Source organism: Onthophagus taurus, chromosome 5, assembly GCF_036711975.1.
Source record: "Onthophagus taurus isolate NC chromosome 5, IU_Otau_3.0, whole genome shotgun sequence".
NCBI classification, from domain to species: domain Eukaryota; kingdom Metazoa; phylum Arthropoda; class Insecta; order Coleoptera; family Scarabaeidae; genus Onthophagus; species Onthophagus taurus.
The window spans coordinates 5496192-5513483 of record NC_091970.1 but is presented as its reverse complement, the minus strand read 5'-3'; the positions used below and the strand labels follow the sequence as shown (position 1 = coordinate 5513483).

Here is a 17292-nt window from a genome sequence, read left to right as displayed (position 1 = left end):
AAAGCTAAATATTAAGGTTAAAATTTTATTATTTTTAGGTTATCCAACTTGACTCGGTTACCATGGTGATTAAGATCCAAACATTCCAGATGCTTGTTAAAATTGAAATTTAATTTAAGTTTTTTTTATGGGAAAAGTGTTATTTAATTGGTTTAAAAGGCTGTATTTAACTCAAAATTGGTTTATCTAGGGAATTATAAACAAGGTAAGTGGATTAAATCAAAAAGAGATATTTTTAATTTATTTCTCTTAATTAGAATCGATTTGAATTAATTACAATTAATGACTTTGTTATGAATGCGAGATAATTGCAAAGAATTCTAAATGTTTTAAAATTAATAAATAAATTTATTTATTTATATAATAAATAAAATAATAAACTGGCTTAGATTGTCTATTCCATAATGACGCTATAATTTGGTTGTCGCTACGTCAAATCTTTTTAAATAAAAGTTTCAATATCTCGAAAACTATGCAGTTTAAAGCATTACCTTATGGCATTTTGCAACACCTTGTCAAAAGGAATCCAAAAACCTTAAAATATACAGGATGTTCCGTTTAAAAAACACACTCACCATGTCGTAACTCAGACTGCCATCATCATTTTTATTTTATTTCTACGCCAAGATATGCGGAAAATAGTTTCAAGTAACTTTTATTTAAAACTTTTTTTAATATAAGTTGACGTTTAGGCTGTAGAACTATAATTCCATACTTGTTGTACACCGAGTACAACATAATGGGCACCTGTATATTATTATATTATACTTTTCAATTATGAATACAATAAAAGTAAAAGATACAATATAATATTTTTATTTTCAATATATATTTTTACATAAAACATCCCATTAACTAACAAACTTACAAACTATTAATCTAAACCCTAAATTTTGATTATGATGTGTATTTTTAGTAAAAACTAGATATAACTCCATTTCTTAACATACAAAATAAATCTAATTCTTTTAAGTTTAATTTTATTTTAATCAGGTAGTTTCTAGATAGAGAGATACAATCGACTACCTCAATCGATACAAAACTAACGATATTCTCAACGTCTACGACTGAGCGCGAGATTTTATTTAATTTTTTATTATTTTTGGGCACAGTCGTGGACTGGTGATTTTGTACGAAAAAAAAGAAGAGGGTAATAAAGGCCCACTCTTCACAGCAAAAAGATAACGAAACGGGGAACAGCCAGAGGGTACCTACAGCTGCGCGCCGATTTCTATAAACACATATAAATCCAGGGTCGCAAAACTTTTAAGGCAGCCCGGGGGCCAACCCTAACCCTCATAGGTTGAAGGGAGGCCTGCGTCGGCCGCTGCCTTAAAAGTTTCTTAGCGACCCTCACGAAATCTTATTGCGCCACCATGAAAACAAAATCAGGGGCGATGCGAAATCGGTGAACGAGAACACCAACGAAGAGCGAATAAACGAAACGTACAATTGGAGAACCATCGGCGGCGGATCATGTGATTTCATTTTGTTGCGAAAGAAACGAGATGGGAAATTTGGGGGAAAAGAGGTTTTGGAACGGGGGGAAAAAAGGGTTGCTGCGAGGGCTCGCAGCACGGCCTGACACCCTCAGCTTGGGAATTTAGAATAAAACGCGTAAGTAAGATCGTAATTTTTAAACTGGCAAAGTTGGATATCACGCCGAGTCCAATCGCGAATTTTGCCGAGATATTGAAGTTCTTTTGATGAACCTTTCGCTTGCGACGTCTGAAAGAATCAAATAATTTTTTTCAAAATTAAATAACATCATTTTTTAATCGAATCTTACCTGATTACTAAAAATAGTAACAACAAATTTCCCAGGTAAGAAAGTATCCAACACCTTAACAATGATTTCCCAATAGGAAGAAGCAGGCACGTTCGTCTCAAAGCTTACATATGAGAAGTCGGACTCGGGAGTGATATGAATGGTCATGTAATATCCCTGGATAAAAAATGAAACAAAGAGAAACGGGTAAATAAAAGCTTTCGCGCCGAACCAAGCATATAAGGCGTTTCCTTACACAAGTTTCGTCCTTTTTGTCTATGTATTATTTTTATGGAAAACGTTTAGACAAAATACTTAAATAAAATTAAAATGTGTGACTACTAATACTTACTGAAGATATTTCCACGGTTGTCTACATGCAATTAATTTAAAACAACTTACTCACTCAAATTAATTCGTATTAATAATTATAACTTACATTTTTCGAGATTCCATTCATTGAGTATCCACATGGTTCAAAAAGAAAATCGTCTATAACCATATTTGGAATTAATTTATCAATACCAGATTTCTAAAAAAATAATTTATATATATATTAATATATGTATATCTATCATACGACATTTTTGGAAGTTTTCACATTGTGATTAAGGAAACAATACAGAAATTTTTTGAAGATACTTGTTTATTTCGAAAAATGAGAAAATGCCTTATTATGTGGAAAAGTTAATATTTCAAGAACTAAATGATATTTTGAAAATCGGTTTCTTTCATTAGAAAGCTTATAATTTGTATTACTAATGCTGATAATTTCATAAGTATTTGTTAAAACTATGATTTATTACGATTATTTGAAAATGAATGTTTATTCCGGAAAATGCCTTACATTTAGAAATTAATATCTCAAAAACTAAATGATATTTTGAAAATTCGTTTCTTTCATTGGAAAGCTTATAATTTGTATTACAAATGCTGATGATATGATAAGTATTTATTAAAACCACGATTTATTACGATTTTTTGAAGAAACCTGTTTATCTCGAAAAATTAGAAAATGCCTTATGTGTAAAAGTTAATATCTCAAGAACTAAAAGATATTTTGAAAATCCGTTTCTTTTATTGGAAAGCTTATAATTTGTATTATTAATGCTGATAATTTCATAAGTATTTATTAAAACTACGATTTATTACGATTGTTTGAAAATGAATGTTTATTCCGGAAAATGCCTTACGTTTAGAAATTAATATCTCAAAAACTAAATGATATTTTGAAAATCCGTTTCTTTCATTGGAAAGCTTATAATTTGTATTATTAATGCTGATAATTTCATAAGTATTTATTAAAACTACGATTTATTACGATTGTTTGAAAATGAATGTTTATTCCGGAAAATGCCTTATGTTTAGAAATTAATATCTCAAAAACTAAATGATATTTTGAAAATCCGTTTCTTTCATTGGAAAGCTTATAATTTGTATTACAAATGCTGATGATATGATAAGTAATTATTAAAACCACGATTTATTACGATTTTTTGAAGAAACCTGTTTATCTCGAAAAATTAGAAAATGCCTTATGTGTAAAAGTTAATATCTCAAGAACTAAAAGATATTTTGAAAATCCGTTTCTTTCATTGGAAAGCTTATAATTTGTATTACTAATGCTGATAATTTCATAAGTATTTATTAAAGCCACGATTTATTACGATTTTTTGAAAATGAATGTTTATTGCGGAAAATGCCTTACATTTAGAAATTAATATCTCAAAAACTAAATGATATTTTGAAAATCCGTTTCTTTCATTGGAAAGCTTATAATTTATATTACAAATGCTGATGATATCATAAGTATTTATTAAAGTCACGATTCATTACGATTTTTTGAAGATATTTGTTTATTTTGAAGAATGAGAAAATGGCTTATTATATTTAAAAATTAATATCTCAAAAACTAAAAGATATTTTAAAAATCCATCATTAAAGAAACTACCCACAATATATACAGAAATTTCGACTCGAAATAAAGCTTTAATTAGCATTCTGGCTTTGGCCTAAAAACATCTAATAAACAAATTATCTTGAGATAGATCTTCATAAATTGGCAATAAGACTAGATAGAGATTACTAGATTCATGGACAGGTTTAGAAACGTTGAGAGGAAACCGAGATGTTGGGAGATATCAAAATTAATATTTGGTAATATCAATGACGAAGTTGAGAATATACATATATTTATTACCTTTGTGGCTTCTTCTGCATTTAAACATTCCTCCTTAGAAAAAATAGCCATAATGTCAGGATCTAAATCTGTCATTAAAATCTCTAAAGTTTGATCAGGTTCGGAACCGGAAATCGGTTTGACCGCTTTTTCCGGGAACGGATTTAAAGTGTACAGGTACCAGCAATCCTTATTTATGGCACCCAAACAATACGCAGCACCATCTGGGAATAGCGTGTCCAAAAGAGCAACCTAAAAAAATATAAAATTAATACATAATATAAAAAGATTTGGAATTGAAACCTCTTCATCAAAATGCTGATGCGGCGAAACTTGTAGTTCAGGTCTCTTGTAATTCTTGCGCGAATAAAACAGGTCTTCTACATCGGTAAAACCAGCGTATTGTTCTGCAAGAACCAAAAGAGGTTCAAGACATAGAAGAGGTGTAGTAGTCCCGCATGTTTTTAAGATGAAGCGACGTTTTGACACGAACATGGAACTTTCGCTATTTAAAACATAAACAAATAAAAATTAGCGTTAATTTCTTTAATAAAATTAGGATCATTTCAAAAATTATTTAGGTATTAATCGAATTCTAGAAATACCAGAAAGCGATAATTTTTGAAAATAAAAATTTTTTTAATCTATCTTAGAAAACCTGTCCAACGGTCATTTTTCTTTAACCTTTGAACTAGATCGCAAAGAATGGGTCACGACCTTCCGTTATCACTAAAACAATTTTTTCCCGTTAAATCGGTAAAAATGAGTTTAGTAAAAATTTTTAAAAAATGTCTAAAATTAGAAATCAAAATTATAATAGAGTCTGCATACAAAAGTAAACAAAGCAGATCGACCTTGACCTTGGCTACAGAACAATCGATTCAGCAGCTGCGACGCGGCTATCGCCATAGAGGGAGACACTAAAAAGCTTTATATATATAGCTTTCTTCTTTTGTTTTATACGGTTATAACTCGTGTATAAAAGTAATCGATACGAAGAAATTTCATTCTTGGAATTTATTGTTGTTGAAAAATGAATTGCATATCTAAGTGACGGAAATATACCGTGATGATTAGAACTGAATCGGCAGTATTTTATAAATTCCTAATTCTTTCATAAAACCGGTTTCGATAATCAAGTCATCCTCAGGAATCTTACAAGTTTGCAAAAAGTACATTTTAGCAAGTCATCGATCTTGCTCTAAGCAAATCTAATACATTTAGGTACTCCATAATTAATTATGAGAGATCGCCTCAGCTTGCTAAGAAAGGAAATGTTATTAAATGAAAAAAGAATCCAAACTAACTACTCAAAGTGTTATAAGATCTATTATAACTTGGGTTTACTCTGCCACAACTTAATTTAGTTCTGCCACAAAGTAATTTTTTTGCTCATACTTTAGACTTCAAGCAGACTTAGATGACTTAGCCACATGGAGAGGATGTTGGATGAGGGGGCGGTAACTTATCTTTTACCAAAACTATTGCAAAATAGTTTTAAGTTCTAAAATGATCAGAATACTGTAATGCAGATACCAGAGGAATGCGAAATAAGGGTGATATATACAAAAAGAGAGACAAATCACTATGTGAAAAGATCGTTAATGACAAATTGGACGCGTTGGAACTTGAAAGCGCAGCTAAAAGAATAGGACTGGAAGGAGTTAATGAGAAAAAGAACCATACTTCTAGCGCAGAGCTCTGATGAGTTCTGATAAACATAATATTGTGTATATATACTTTTTAATTTAGCTTTTTAATTATGGCATGTTTGTACCCTGCTCAGGGCTGGAACATGGGCAGACCTTAAAGTATTACCATCAAAGATCAGAAGGCAATCGACTTTACGGGACCCCGTAAACGGTGAAAAGAAGTTTTCTAACACCACAGAATTATTAGAACCAAATTTTGACAAGTTCTTAATAAAAGTAGTTTCAAAATCCAAAAAAATTCCGACGATTTTCGATATCTTTAGAATTTGGATAAATATTAGGACCGGAATTGATAACATTCTTAATAGAATTGTGATAAATAATCAAAAACAATCTGATAACTTGCTCATTGTTACAAATGTAGCAAACAGAATTCTTTAACCCAACATAACTGTTGGAAATAAATTTTGATAAGTTCCAATGCGCCCAAAATTCTGATAAACATGCAGCAAAAAGGGCTCTCAAACCCAACCCAACCTAACTATGGAAATGAATTCTTACAAGTTCCAATACACTCAAAATTCTGGTGAACATCCAGAAACCATCTGATAACTTGCTCACTTTAATAAATGTAGCAAAAAGAATTTTTCAAGTCAATATAACTATTGGAAATGAATTCTGACAAGTTCCAAAACACTCAAAATTCTAATAAACATACTGAAATCATCTGATAACTTGCTCATTGTTACAAATGTCGCAAAAAGAATTCTCCAAGCCACCATAATTGTTAGAAATGAATTCTGACACGTTCCAATACCTTGAAAATTCTCATAAAGTCTCTGGAATCGCCTGATAACTTGCTCATTGTTACAAATATAGCAAAAAAATTCTTCAACCCAACATAACTATTAAAAAAATAATTATGGCAAGTTCCAATAAGTTCAAAGTTTTGATAGATGTACTAAGAACGTTTAATAACCTCCTTAATTTCTAACCCAACCCAACAGAAACTTCTTGCTCCCCCGAATACTTATACTTTACATTGAAAAAAGGAGATTCCAACTCAACAGAAGTATTCGAGAAGCTGGTCCAGTTAAAGGTACCTTGTAAAGATTTTTACCAGGGTACGGCCCAGTTATCCCAAGTATAGAAGAGAGAATATCACATCAGTGGAGGAGATGGAGATGAGAATAGAAGGCCTAGAGAAAGATCTTGTTAAATCTGGGAAGAAAATACACTTAGAAAGTTAAAAAATGTACTAGAAATGTCTGATAGGACGTCAAATCAAAGGGGCAAGCCATGTATTTAGCGAAAATTGCTTCTATTCAGAAACAGAAAGGAATATTTTGTGTACCCAAAAGCGTTTATTTTAATAATTGATTAAAATGACATCATGTAAAGACCTTGATGATGTCCCACATCCGAAACAGGTTGAGCAAACACATTTTTTGATATTCAACGATATAGAAATCGATTAAAAAAATTATTTATATTAACTTCACGTGCTTCCTTCTTTATCAAGATACGAAAGTTTATAATAAACCCAGATTTTAGATAACCTCAAAATCTTACAGGTTAAGTTCTCCGATAAAGTTATTACTTTTTTACTTCCTATTTAATACAACAAAAAAAAATTCTATCCACAATTTTATTTTTAAATAAGAAAAAAAAAAATAACGGAAACGATTTCTCTTCGCTAAATCATTTTCTTATCATCACAAAGTATTTATAAAGTTGTATCAACAAAATGCAACCTTTAACCTATCTAAATATATCACCGAATTTCGCTTAAACTACGTTGACCTCCTTTTTATCAAAATTCGATTTGAATATAAATTTAAATATAGGAAGGAAATGATCTAATAAATTTTGATTACACCCTGTAATGTAATGTGTATATACGAGGTTGGGTAAAAGTTAGGGGAATTTCCAAAAAATAAAAAATTGATATGAAACGAGGAATGCATGCGATCGAAACACAATGACGTGTAAAAGCGATAAAAATAACAAATTTTTTATGTTAATTAACTAGCGGTGAGGTTGCGTAATATTTTGGCAACAAAGTAGGTTAAAAATATCGTAGCGACGACGTTGCACTCAGTTATGACGTGAAAATGGTCTATAAATAGTTGTAATGTTTACAAAAAAAAGTATAGGTGAATAATCTAGGTTGGCCTTGGTTTTTATCAGTGAAATTGAGACGAAAATGTTTATTTAATAAATTTATTAAAATAAATAAAAATTTCGCTAAAAATTCTTCCATTCATGCAATGTAAAAGCATTGGCAAAGATTGCCATCTTTTTGGCAACTTTTTCAAAAATAAAAAATTTAAATAAAAATAAACTCACCTGAGAACATAAGCGTCGACCCTATCATTTCTGCAAAAGCTAATAATCTCACATCGAACAATCTTCAATAAATTTTCCAATTTATTTCTGTAAACACAAGTAAAAAAAAATTCAAAACTGTCAATGAATAACTTCATCTGTCAATGAGTGACACAAAAAAAAAACAACAAGAGGCAATCGATCGTGGGCGGCCGGCGAAACGATGATTATCAACGGGATTGCGGCCGTTACTGTGTTGAAATAAAATACCGTTGACAAACCTGGGGATTTTCCGGAGATCGGCGCCCCCGTCCGCGGAAGTCGCCGTTCCGAACCAAATTTCTAGAAGTTTTTCAACCCCCTCGAAGTACTGCACGCCGTCACCCATACTCGAAGACGATGAGTCTGTACCGCGCGGAATGCAGACCGAAAATAAAACGAAAATCCGATTTTTGCCCGGCCGCGGCGCCGTCTCGAAATTTTGCGCGCGCATCGGGCCCCCGCCAATCGAAATCACTTTACTTTGGATCAACCGCGATATTTAAAATTTCTTTCAATTCTTATTTGCATGCTTTTCCTACCCTATCAATCAATAAGGAAAAAATTACCACCAAAAAGAATCATTTTTTTTTAGAATAAATTATTGCTTTAATGACAGGTGGTTGACAACATGATTTTAATTATATTGAAGGTTATAATGTGAAGTTAGCTCCCAATTAACCGACTTCGATTAATAATTTCTATTGAATTATGCTAAAACATCAAAATAATGCGTAAGCATGCAAAAAATAACACAAAAATGATCTTTTACGACTCCCTTTTAATATATACCTTATGTATGAGTTTTCTAAAACAGACTAATAATTATTATTTGAAACGTTAAAATTTTAAAAAACGTCAATTTAATTCAATTTTTTTAGGAGCTTCTAAAGGTTTGACATTAAAAAAACCTAAACAAATTCCTTTTTTGGTATGATTTAAGCATAAATTAATTTTCGTAAAAAAACGTTTTATAAAATTGACATTTTAATTGTCACAAATTGTTGTGAAGTTGGTTACAGTTAGTAACATTGAATTTGTGTCACATTTGACGTTTAAACTTAATTCAAAAATTTGTTTAAAAAATAAATTTATGGAATCAATTTCAATAGTCGTATACATATGTATGTATAAGTATTATATAGTAATAATAGCCCTCATTATATGCTCATATAATAATATACTATTTTTATACTCTATTTTTTAATTCGGAAGAGTGACTGTATCTAATTATTGCATATTGAAACCAATCATTATGAGTAATGCAACCAATAACTATGCCAGATTATGCACTAGATATTAGAATGATTATGTGGAAACGCTATTTAGTTACTATGTATACCCCGTTTAATTTCTGGATAGTAAAATCAATCTATGATCAATCTATCAATGGTTCTAGTTCTAAGTTTTGTGTAAGTTCTAGTGATAGTGTAAAACTAGAACTAACACTAGACCTAGAACTAGAAACGTTCTGGATTAGCCAAGCGTCTAAATACTATAAAGACTAATTTCAGATAAATAAGAATATAATCATTTTTATATATTTATTCTTGTTATTAAGAACTTGGTTCTTTATAACCACCAAGCAACAATTCCAAAGTTCTCGCTGCTGCTAAACAAAGATGATCATTATAAGGCCCCGCCACTATTTGTACACCCATTGGACATCCTTTAATCAATCCAACAGGGACTTGAGTTACTGGGAATTCTAGCGCACTCCATAAAGCGCAATAAGAATTATTGTGTGGTCTCAATAATGACTCGTACGGGTATCCCAAAGGAAGTGGTTCAGTTGGAAATAATAACACTGAGTGATCTCCTAAAATATCCTAACAAAAAAATTAATCACCCTTAAAACAAAATTAATTTTAATCACCAAAAAAATATCCTTAATTTTATCTAAAACTTGTTTTAATTGGTCATCATTCGTTGGCTTTATAGCAATCAAACCAAGTAAGTTATAAATTGTGTAAAGACAGTATTCGCGTTTACCAAAAAAATAATTTATTGCTTCTCTAATTGGTCGTATTTCCTCGTTCTTTTCATTTCGCATTAACTCTTTAAAATCTGAGTTACATTCAGCGAGTTTGTACCCCCAGATGGGTATTGTATCAACGGTTTCATCGATTTCGAGCGAAATTGCTTCATTTACTGAATACCTATTGAGTTCATTAACGATTCTAAAATAAAAAAAATTATTTGCAAACTAAAATTGTATTAATTAAGAAAAGACTTTTTGATGTTATTCTCAACTTCTTTTCTTACGGGGCTTGCGTATCCACACAATGATCGAGACGAATAAAAATATTGAATATTTCTTGATTGAATATCATCGTCAAATAAAAATCGGGAGACGTCAAGTTTGGTTAAGATTGATATGATAAAGCTTAGATCTTCGGAATATTTCACGATGGGGCCAATAACCGCGATGTTATTTTCCGTTGAGTTTGAAAAAAGGGGATTTCCTTGTATTGAAATTAATTTTGGAGAAGATTTGTGGGTAAAAACCCCACAACGATTCGCAGGGATTCTGAGGCAACCCCCAAAATCGATTCCAATACCAATCGGTGACCCGCAAGCTGCTACAATACAAGCTTCACCACCACAAGATCCCCCCACACTTTTATAAATTTCATAAGGATTCCTTGTAAATCCATAAACAGGGTTGTAAGTTTCCGTCCAAAACCCAACTTGAGATATATTCGTAACCCCGATCAAAATACCACCAGCCTCTTTCATTAACACCACTGCATTAGCATCTGAAATCGCTACAACATCTTGCCTAGAAAGTAACCCTAAACTCCATTTCATCCCTTCACATGGTAACATCTCAGAAACCGTAAAAGGAACTCCAAGCAAAGGATGCGCGTTAAAATAATTCTCGGTAACATTCCCATTTTTTATCTTATAATCCAATTCGCGTGCTTCATTTATTGCATCGACAAATCTATCGTCGACGATTGCGTTTAAAATCGCATTTACTTCTTGGCATCGGTTAATAAACGCTCGAACGACTTGTTCGCATTTAAGATCTTTATAGCGGATTTTTCGCGCTAACGATAAAGCGCTTTCGTCGATTATTGGCCGGATTAATAACAAGGATGAGTTCGATTTTTTCGGGGGTAAACGTAAAGTTGATTTGTATATTCGCCTAAAAATAAAATCGAGGAGTAGGTCGAAATAGTAGCGGTAAAATGGTACTGTTGAGGGACCTATTTTTAAATGTAAAATTAAAACGTCAAAATAGGTGGTAAAATTAAGGTTTTTTGATTGATAGAGAGAATTGTCATGTTTTAAAAATTATCTCAAAAAGTTGGGGGTATTTTCGAAAATGGTTCATTTCGGTGAAAAGTTTATCGAATTTTTGGTAATTTGTGAAAATTTTATAGAAATATGAGGTTGATTCATTCAAAATATCACATTTCACTTAATACATGATGAAAATTTCGTGTTTAATAAATTTAATGTGGCGCCATCTGTTGGGGATACTTTGGAATTATTCAGCTAAGAACCGAACCACTAGAATACAGGTTGGATTGGATTTATATATAAAACTGGCTCCAACCACAGAATAACTGTTTGAAGAACTCCAATTAACGTTCTGACTGGTTGGGAATTCCTCAGATGCAATTACCTATGGCAATTACATTTGTCAAATAATGCCACCACATTTGAATATCACTGCATCATGTGAGATTGCATCTGACGAGCTTCCAACCAGTTGTAACGTTAGCTGAAACAAAGCTATAATGTTAATTATAATCTAATTATTTAATCCTACCATTATTACTTTATTACACTCTTACCGATAAATCACTTTAAAATGACGTTTTCATCTGTCATTCTGAACAAACTTCAACTTATAAATTTTTAAAAGTTGAAGTTTGCGACAAATTAAAAAATATAACGAATTGGAATCTATACTTTTTAAATTAAAAGAATGATACTGGTAATAATTGTTATTGCTGTCTCTCATCATTCGCACTATTAATAATAAAACTGTTGGTTTAATTAAATTATTTCAGTATAGACGCTAATGCCATCCTACGGTGGGATTTCGACATACAATCAGTCTCAAGTTCTCCTATCAAAGATCAATGGGGCTGAACAGGATGGCCAACTACCAAGTCAAATCTACTTTGATGATAGACTTCTTAGTCACAAAAAACATTCAAAATACCTAACTAAGCATGCATCACACTAAATGGCAGTAATTAGATTAACACCACAGCTTTGAAAGGAAGTCAAGTCTTCTCATAATCAGTAAAAGTAACTTTTCGGTAACTATAGCGTGTATTTTCTATCATTTGGTACTATTTTGACACACACCAATAAGCTTTTTCTATTTTCTAGTGTCATCAATACACTTTTTTAAAAGACCAAAATCACTCTTTTAATCCTTTCACCTTTGTTATGTATCCTAGAGTTGTTTTGAATCAATTAAAACCATTTTGATTCACACCAATCAACTTTTCCCATATTCTAAAGTCGTTAAATTTTCAAAAAAACGTATTTTTAATGTTATTGACATCTTTTAATATTATTAAATAATCGCAAAGTACTTTTTCTATTTTCTATTCCTTTTGGAACTCTTCAAAAATACCACAATCTTTTTTCGTTATATTTTTATCTTAATTAAGTATTCTAGAGGTATTTCTAGAAATATTTTTAGTCGAACAGAACCATTTTGACACACACCAACCAGCTTTTTCTATTTTCCATGTCTTTTAAGTATCCTAGAGATGTTTTTAGTAGCACGAAACATTTTCATTAACATTTCCATCAAAGTTCTTTCTACTCTAAGTGTCTAAATAGCAACTCTCTTCATATAGGTAGCTTAATTTGATTAAAAAAAATTAATTTTTTAATCAAAACATATTTATTTAAAATTGTACACTGTATATAGATATATATTTCCTTAAGTAGAAAAATAAAGTGACACAATAAAAAAAACGTGCGACACACAGAAAAGCTTTAAAAAATAAATACATCTTCTTACACGTATGATTTCATTATAAATAATCACATTTACGCTTGGATTTCGGGCGGAACCCACCCCCCAAAAGCTTTTTCAAGATATCTAGCAACAGCGAGACATAATCGATCATTTTTATCGTTAGCTATCACTTGTAAGCCAATTGGTAAACCATCAGAATTGAGCCCCATGGGACAATGAGTTGCAGGAAATCCCAAAACGTTTATTATTCCAGTATAACTGAAATTAAAGGCTTTAGTTAAAGGTTCGTTATGAAACGGAGCTGGAGTTGGATGAGTCGGGTACAAAAGCACGCCATCATCGCCCAATAAATCGACCAATTTCCTTCTAAATTCATCGCGTTGATTTACCCAGTAAAGATGTTTTTCGCTCTGAAAAGATGGGCTAAATTTCTCGGCCAACGCTGTAAATAACGCGATAATCGTGTGGTTTGAAATTTGCAGGAACCATTTCGTAAATTCTAAAGGAAGATTAATTTTCCCGTTTAAATTACTCAATTGCTCTTGGAAATTTGGTCCAGGCGACGTCATATTCCCCAACCAAATCGCGCTCGATTTTGCGAATTCCCTCATCTCAACTTTTTGCGCTTTGATTTTGTGGGTTTTATCTAAATGCAGTACAATTCTTTTAAATAACTCTTTGATCTCTAAATTAACAGGCGATGTCATAACTCCACCAGTATCGTCTTCTTGATAAAAAAATCTTATATTTTTTATGTTTACATCTTCGTCTAATTTTAATTCGTTTAGTGGTGATGAAACGATTATTTTTAGGAGGGGTAATAAGTCTTCAGCTCGTCTGCACATTGGGCCAATACCTAAAAAGCTGTTTTGTTCTTTACTGTTAGGGATGGGGTATTGGCCTTTATTTGAAACGATGAATTTTGAGGGTTTGTGGCCGAAAATTCCATTAAAAAATGATGGCATTCTTATTGAGCCACCAATATCAGAGCCTATCCCAAAAGCTGAGCCAGCGGCGGCTTGCTCGCAACCCTCACCACCAGAAGATCCCCCAACTATGTGATTTGTATCATATGGGTTATTTGTACGACCATGAACTGTATTATTACTTTCCCACCTAATTAAAAACTAATTTAATACTTAATTAATTAATTAAATTGATTAATACCACATGCATAGCTCAGAAACGTTTGTTAATCCGATCGGGATCGCTCCAGCGTTTCTTAATCTTGAGATAACATCAGCATCTTCAGTTGCTCTTATATTTTTTCTTTTATATAAACCTGAGGTGTGTAATAATCCTAACAAATTTTTTTTTATTATTATTATAATTAATTTTGAGTTATTATAATTACCTTTAACAGCTATGCAGTCTTTAGTTGTAAATGGAACTCCAAAAAATGGTTTTTCTTTCGCTAAAACCTCCTCGGTCATCCTTCCGCTTTTAATAATTTCATCAACTTCTTTCGCTTCATTTCGCGCGGCTTCAAATCGATCGTCGACGAAGCAATTAAGCGTGGGATTAATCTCTTTCGTTCGGGCAATGAATGATTCGACAACTTCCAAACTTGTTACCTGGTTTGGTGAAAAGAAAAAATTGATTTTTAATAAATTCGAATCCCACAAATTGTTTTTATTAAAGTGTGAGATTTAAAAGTAAATACTTAACGATGATTCACCGTCTATTTATGACTGAAACGAAATGTTCGTAATGGTTCGAAAATAACACAAATTGCAACCTTTGTTGCAGATTGTAGACAACAAAGTAATCGATAAGGGGATTTTGTTCAAAAAATATATATTATTCCTTTTTTGTGATGCAGTTCATTTTAAGGATATAATTTGAAAAAATAACAAAACTAATCGGTTCTTTAAAAATATATAAAATGAAATACCAGTTGAATGTGGAAAAAATATGTTTTCTAAGCTTTTTTAAGCAATTTCTGTTAATATCTTGGAATGCATTAAATTAGTTAATCAAAAAGCTTAACATTATGGAATTAATGTTGTAAACTTCAAATTTTAATTATATTTATGAAAATACTGTGATAAATGTTTTTCTGCCCAATCTCTTCTTCTCATTCTAATCTCTGTTCAATCCATTTCTTCTATTATCAGTTTCCCTCCTCTTAGAATTATATCTTTTTCCTCTCTTCCTCCTATTAATAATCTACTTCAAGTGTCCACGCATACTTCTACCCAGTCTCTTTTCTCACTTGTCAGTGTTTCCCTTCTACCTCGTTTTTCTATGTTCAGTACCTTACTGTCATTACCATTCTTGTCATAGCAGTCAGTTTCAAGTCTCCCCTGTGCTCTGTTTTACCATGATAATCAATTTATAGTGTTCCTCTTTTGTACTTAGTCTTTTCCCATTTCTTTCCAGTTTTAGAGCTTTCTGTCCAGTATTTCTACTCTTCCTCTCCTCTGTTCTTGCTCGCTGTCTATTTATTTCCATCACAATCTCTATCCAGTTTTTTCTTCTCTGTCTAGTCTCCATTCGCCATCTGTTTACTGTTTCCAGACTCTTTCTTCTATTATCTGTCTTATTCTTGTCATGACAGATGTATTTCTTCTATTACCAGTCCCTTTCTAGTCTTCCTCCTTTCTGTCCAGTCTAGTTGTTCCTTTATAAACCTCTTTCTGTAATTACCAGTCTCCATCTCCTCTATGTTCAGTCTTACTTTACATTCTTCCATTCTCAGCAATATCGTTTTTACTTTTCTTTTAGGTCTTTTAGGTTATCTTGTACTCTAAACTTACTTTTTAATTCTAAAGGCTTTGCCCTTTTTGCAAAACTTTTTCCATCAGTCTGGAATCCAGTAAGTTTGTTTATTGAAATTTGGAACTTAACTTTACGAAGTTTAGACTTTACCTAGAGTAAATGCAAACTAATTTTTGTTGTGTATTGTCTGGTAATACTAATTCCAGACTTGATTTTGAAGTCTTGTGCCTGACCAAGCTAATTCCATACTTTTATTTGAAGCATGGCATCTATCCAGTACAATTCCATACATTTTCTCAAACTTAACTTTGAATTTAACTCCAAAGATGAATTTATATGCACAAAAAGATGTATATACATAAATTAACTAAATTAAAGTTCATTCAGGATTAGAAACTTTATAAAAATTAGATTAATGCTAAAATTATATTAAAATTATAATGACATTTAATTGTCAGTTTTAACATAACCTAAAAAAAATTAAAAACGTCACTTTTGACGTTTAAGTTAACCTTAAAATTACAATTATGTTAAAATTAAAGCTTCAATTAATTATAATTATCAATTCCGGACATTTATATAGTTGAAAACAATCTTGTTAATTACGTAAGATGATAAAAGCAATTACAACATATGTTTAATCTTCTAAAACGTAAAATTTCTTAATTATGATTAATACTTTTTTCAGAAATAATTTTTTAAATAATAAATTCCTTATCAATATTCTTTTTAAATATCACTATCAATAATTCAAATCAATTTCGTTATCACAAAGGACACACACTTGAGGTTGTACTCATAGAGAACAAAAAGGAATATAAATTACTGACAATGACGTACACTTCCTCATTTAAAATCGTTATTTTTATAACCTAAAAGATCTCACAGAATAAATTTGGATAATTTATGATTTCATTGTACATCGTTAGTATCGTTACCTTTCTCGTTCGAATTTTGTAGGCCAACGTGGTAGCTGAATCGAGAAGTATCAAGTTGCGAATCGGGGGCATCTTCTTGCCCCTGCTTCTATACGCCAATTTAAAGAACACAGACATCACGTACCCGAAAATCAAAAAGAACACCCTGAGAACGGTTCTCGAATACTTTTTAAATGACGATGCCATTATTGTGATGATATAAAAAGTGACGACTTTTACGCTTTTTCTATCAATTTAAAACATCACCGATTTAAAAATAGAAGTAAAAAAAGAGCGTGTTCGGAGCGCAACGATTACTAGTCACATTGTTGTTTAATATTCACCGTTTTTATGGGTTGTATAAATCCGCATGTTCTCTGGATATATGATAAAAGATGAGTGGGAAATTTTATTTCGTGGTGGGGTTATGAGAGAAACGGGGAAATACTAAAAATAAAATAAATAAACGATGGTTATCATTGATAATATCGCCTTTTATCGATTATAATTATCATCGTGAATATTTATCAATTAATTTATTAATTAGTTCAAATAAAGATAAACATTTCAAATTGCCCGCCTAACTCAATTATCAAATTATTTTTCTTTTATTCATAATTTTAATCCCCAACACCAATTTTATTGACATTATCGCGTATCATCCCAAAAAACACCATTAATTTTTATTAATTAAATTTAAATTTTCACCAAAACATTGAACGTATCCAATA

At 31.4% G+C, this 17292-nt stretch overlaps 3 protein-coding genes and 1 long non-coding RNA gene across 7 annotated transcripts; all 4 read right to left on the bottom strand.

The window, feature by feature from the left end:
- Positions 1-800: 800 nt before the first annotated feature.
- Positions 801-8618, bottom strand: LOC111426473 (S-adenosylmethionine decarboxylase). Of its 3 annotated transcripts, XM_023061001.2 has the most exons (8): positions 8209-8408; positions 7949-8035; positions 4251-4452; positions 3969-4199; positions 2208-2300; positions 2121-2141; positions 1790-1945; positions 801-1728 (listed from the first exon to the last, which is right to left on the bottom strand). In XM_023061001.2, the coding sequence occupies exons 1-8, from the start codon at positions 8313-8315 to the stop codon at positions 1591-1593; spliced, it is 1035 nt and encodes a 344-aa protein (XP_022916769.1). In that variant the 5' UTR covers positions 8316-8408; the 3' UTR covers positions 801-1590. The 3 variants fall into 3 exon arrangements, with proteins under 3 accessions (XP_022916769.1, XP_022916770.2, XP_071051796.1); XM_023061002.2 differs by lacking the exon at positions 2121-2141 and having other exon boundaries at positions 8209-8588; XM_071195695.1 differs by lacking the exons at positions 1790-1945; positions 2121-2141 and having other exon boundaries at positions 8209-8618.
- An 877-nt stretch (positions 8619-9495) lies between these two features.
- On the bottom strand, positions 9496-11759 carry LOC111426088 (fatty-acid amide hydrolase 2-like). Of its 2 annotated transcripts, none has more exons than XM_023060436.2 (3): positions 10200-11758; positions 9843-10146; positions 9496-9795 (listed from the first exon to the last, which is right to left on the bottom strand). In XM_023060436.2, the coding sequence occupies exons 1-3, from the start codon at positions 10793-10795 to the stop codon at positions 9523-9525; spliced, it is 1173 nt and encodes a 390-aa protein (XP_022916204.2). In that variant the 5' UTR covers positions 10796-11758; the 3' UTR covers positions 9496-9522. The 2 variants fall into 2 exon arrangements, with proteins under 2 accessions (XP_022916204.2, XP_022916206.2); XM_023060438.2 differs by having other exon boundaries at positions 9637-9785; positions 10200-11759.
- A 1036-nt stretch (positions 11760-12795) lies between these two features.
- Positions 12796-16958, bottom strand: LOC111426456 (fatty-acid amide hydrolase 2-like). The gene is made up of 4 exons (XM_023060981.2): positions 16583-16958; positions 14278-14497; positions 14091-14223; positions 12796-14039 (listed from the first exon to the last, which is right to left on the bottom strand). Exons 1-4 carry the CDS (start codon positions 16766-16768, stop codon positions 12995-12997), a joined length of 1584 nt encoding a protein of 527 aa, XP_022916749.1. The 5' UTR covers positions 16769-16958; the 3' UTR covers positions 12796-12994.
- LOC111426457 (uncharacterized) lies at positions 14923-16576 on the bottom strand. Its single transcript, XR_002707836.2, has 2 exons — positions 15795-16576; positions 14923-15731 (listed from the first exon to the last, which is right to left on the bottom strand). It is a non-coding gene; the product is annotated as an uncharacterized lncRNA (long non-coding RNA).
- Positions 16959-17292: the final 334 nt, after the last annotated feature.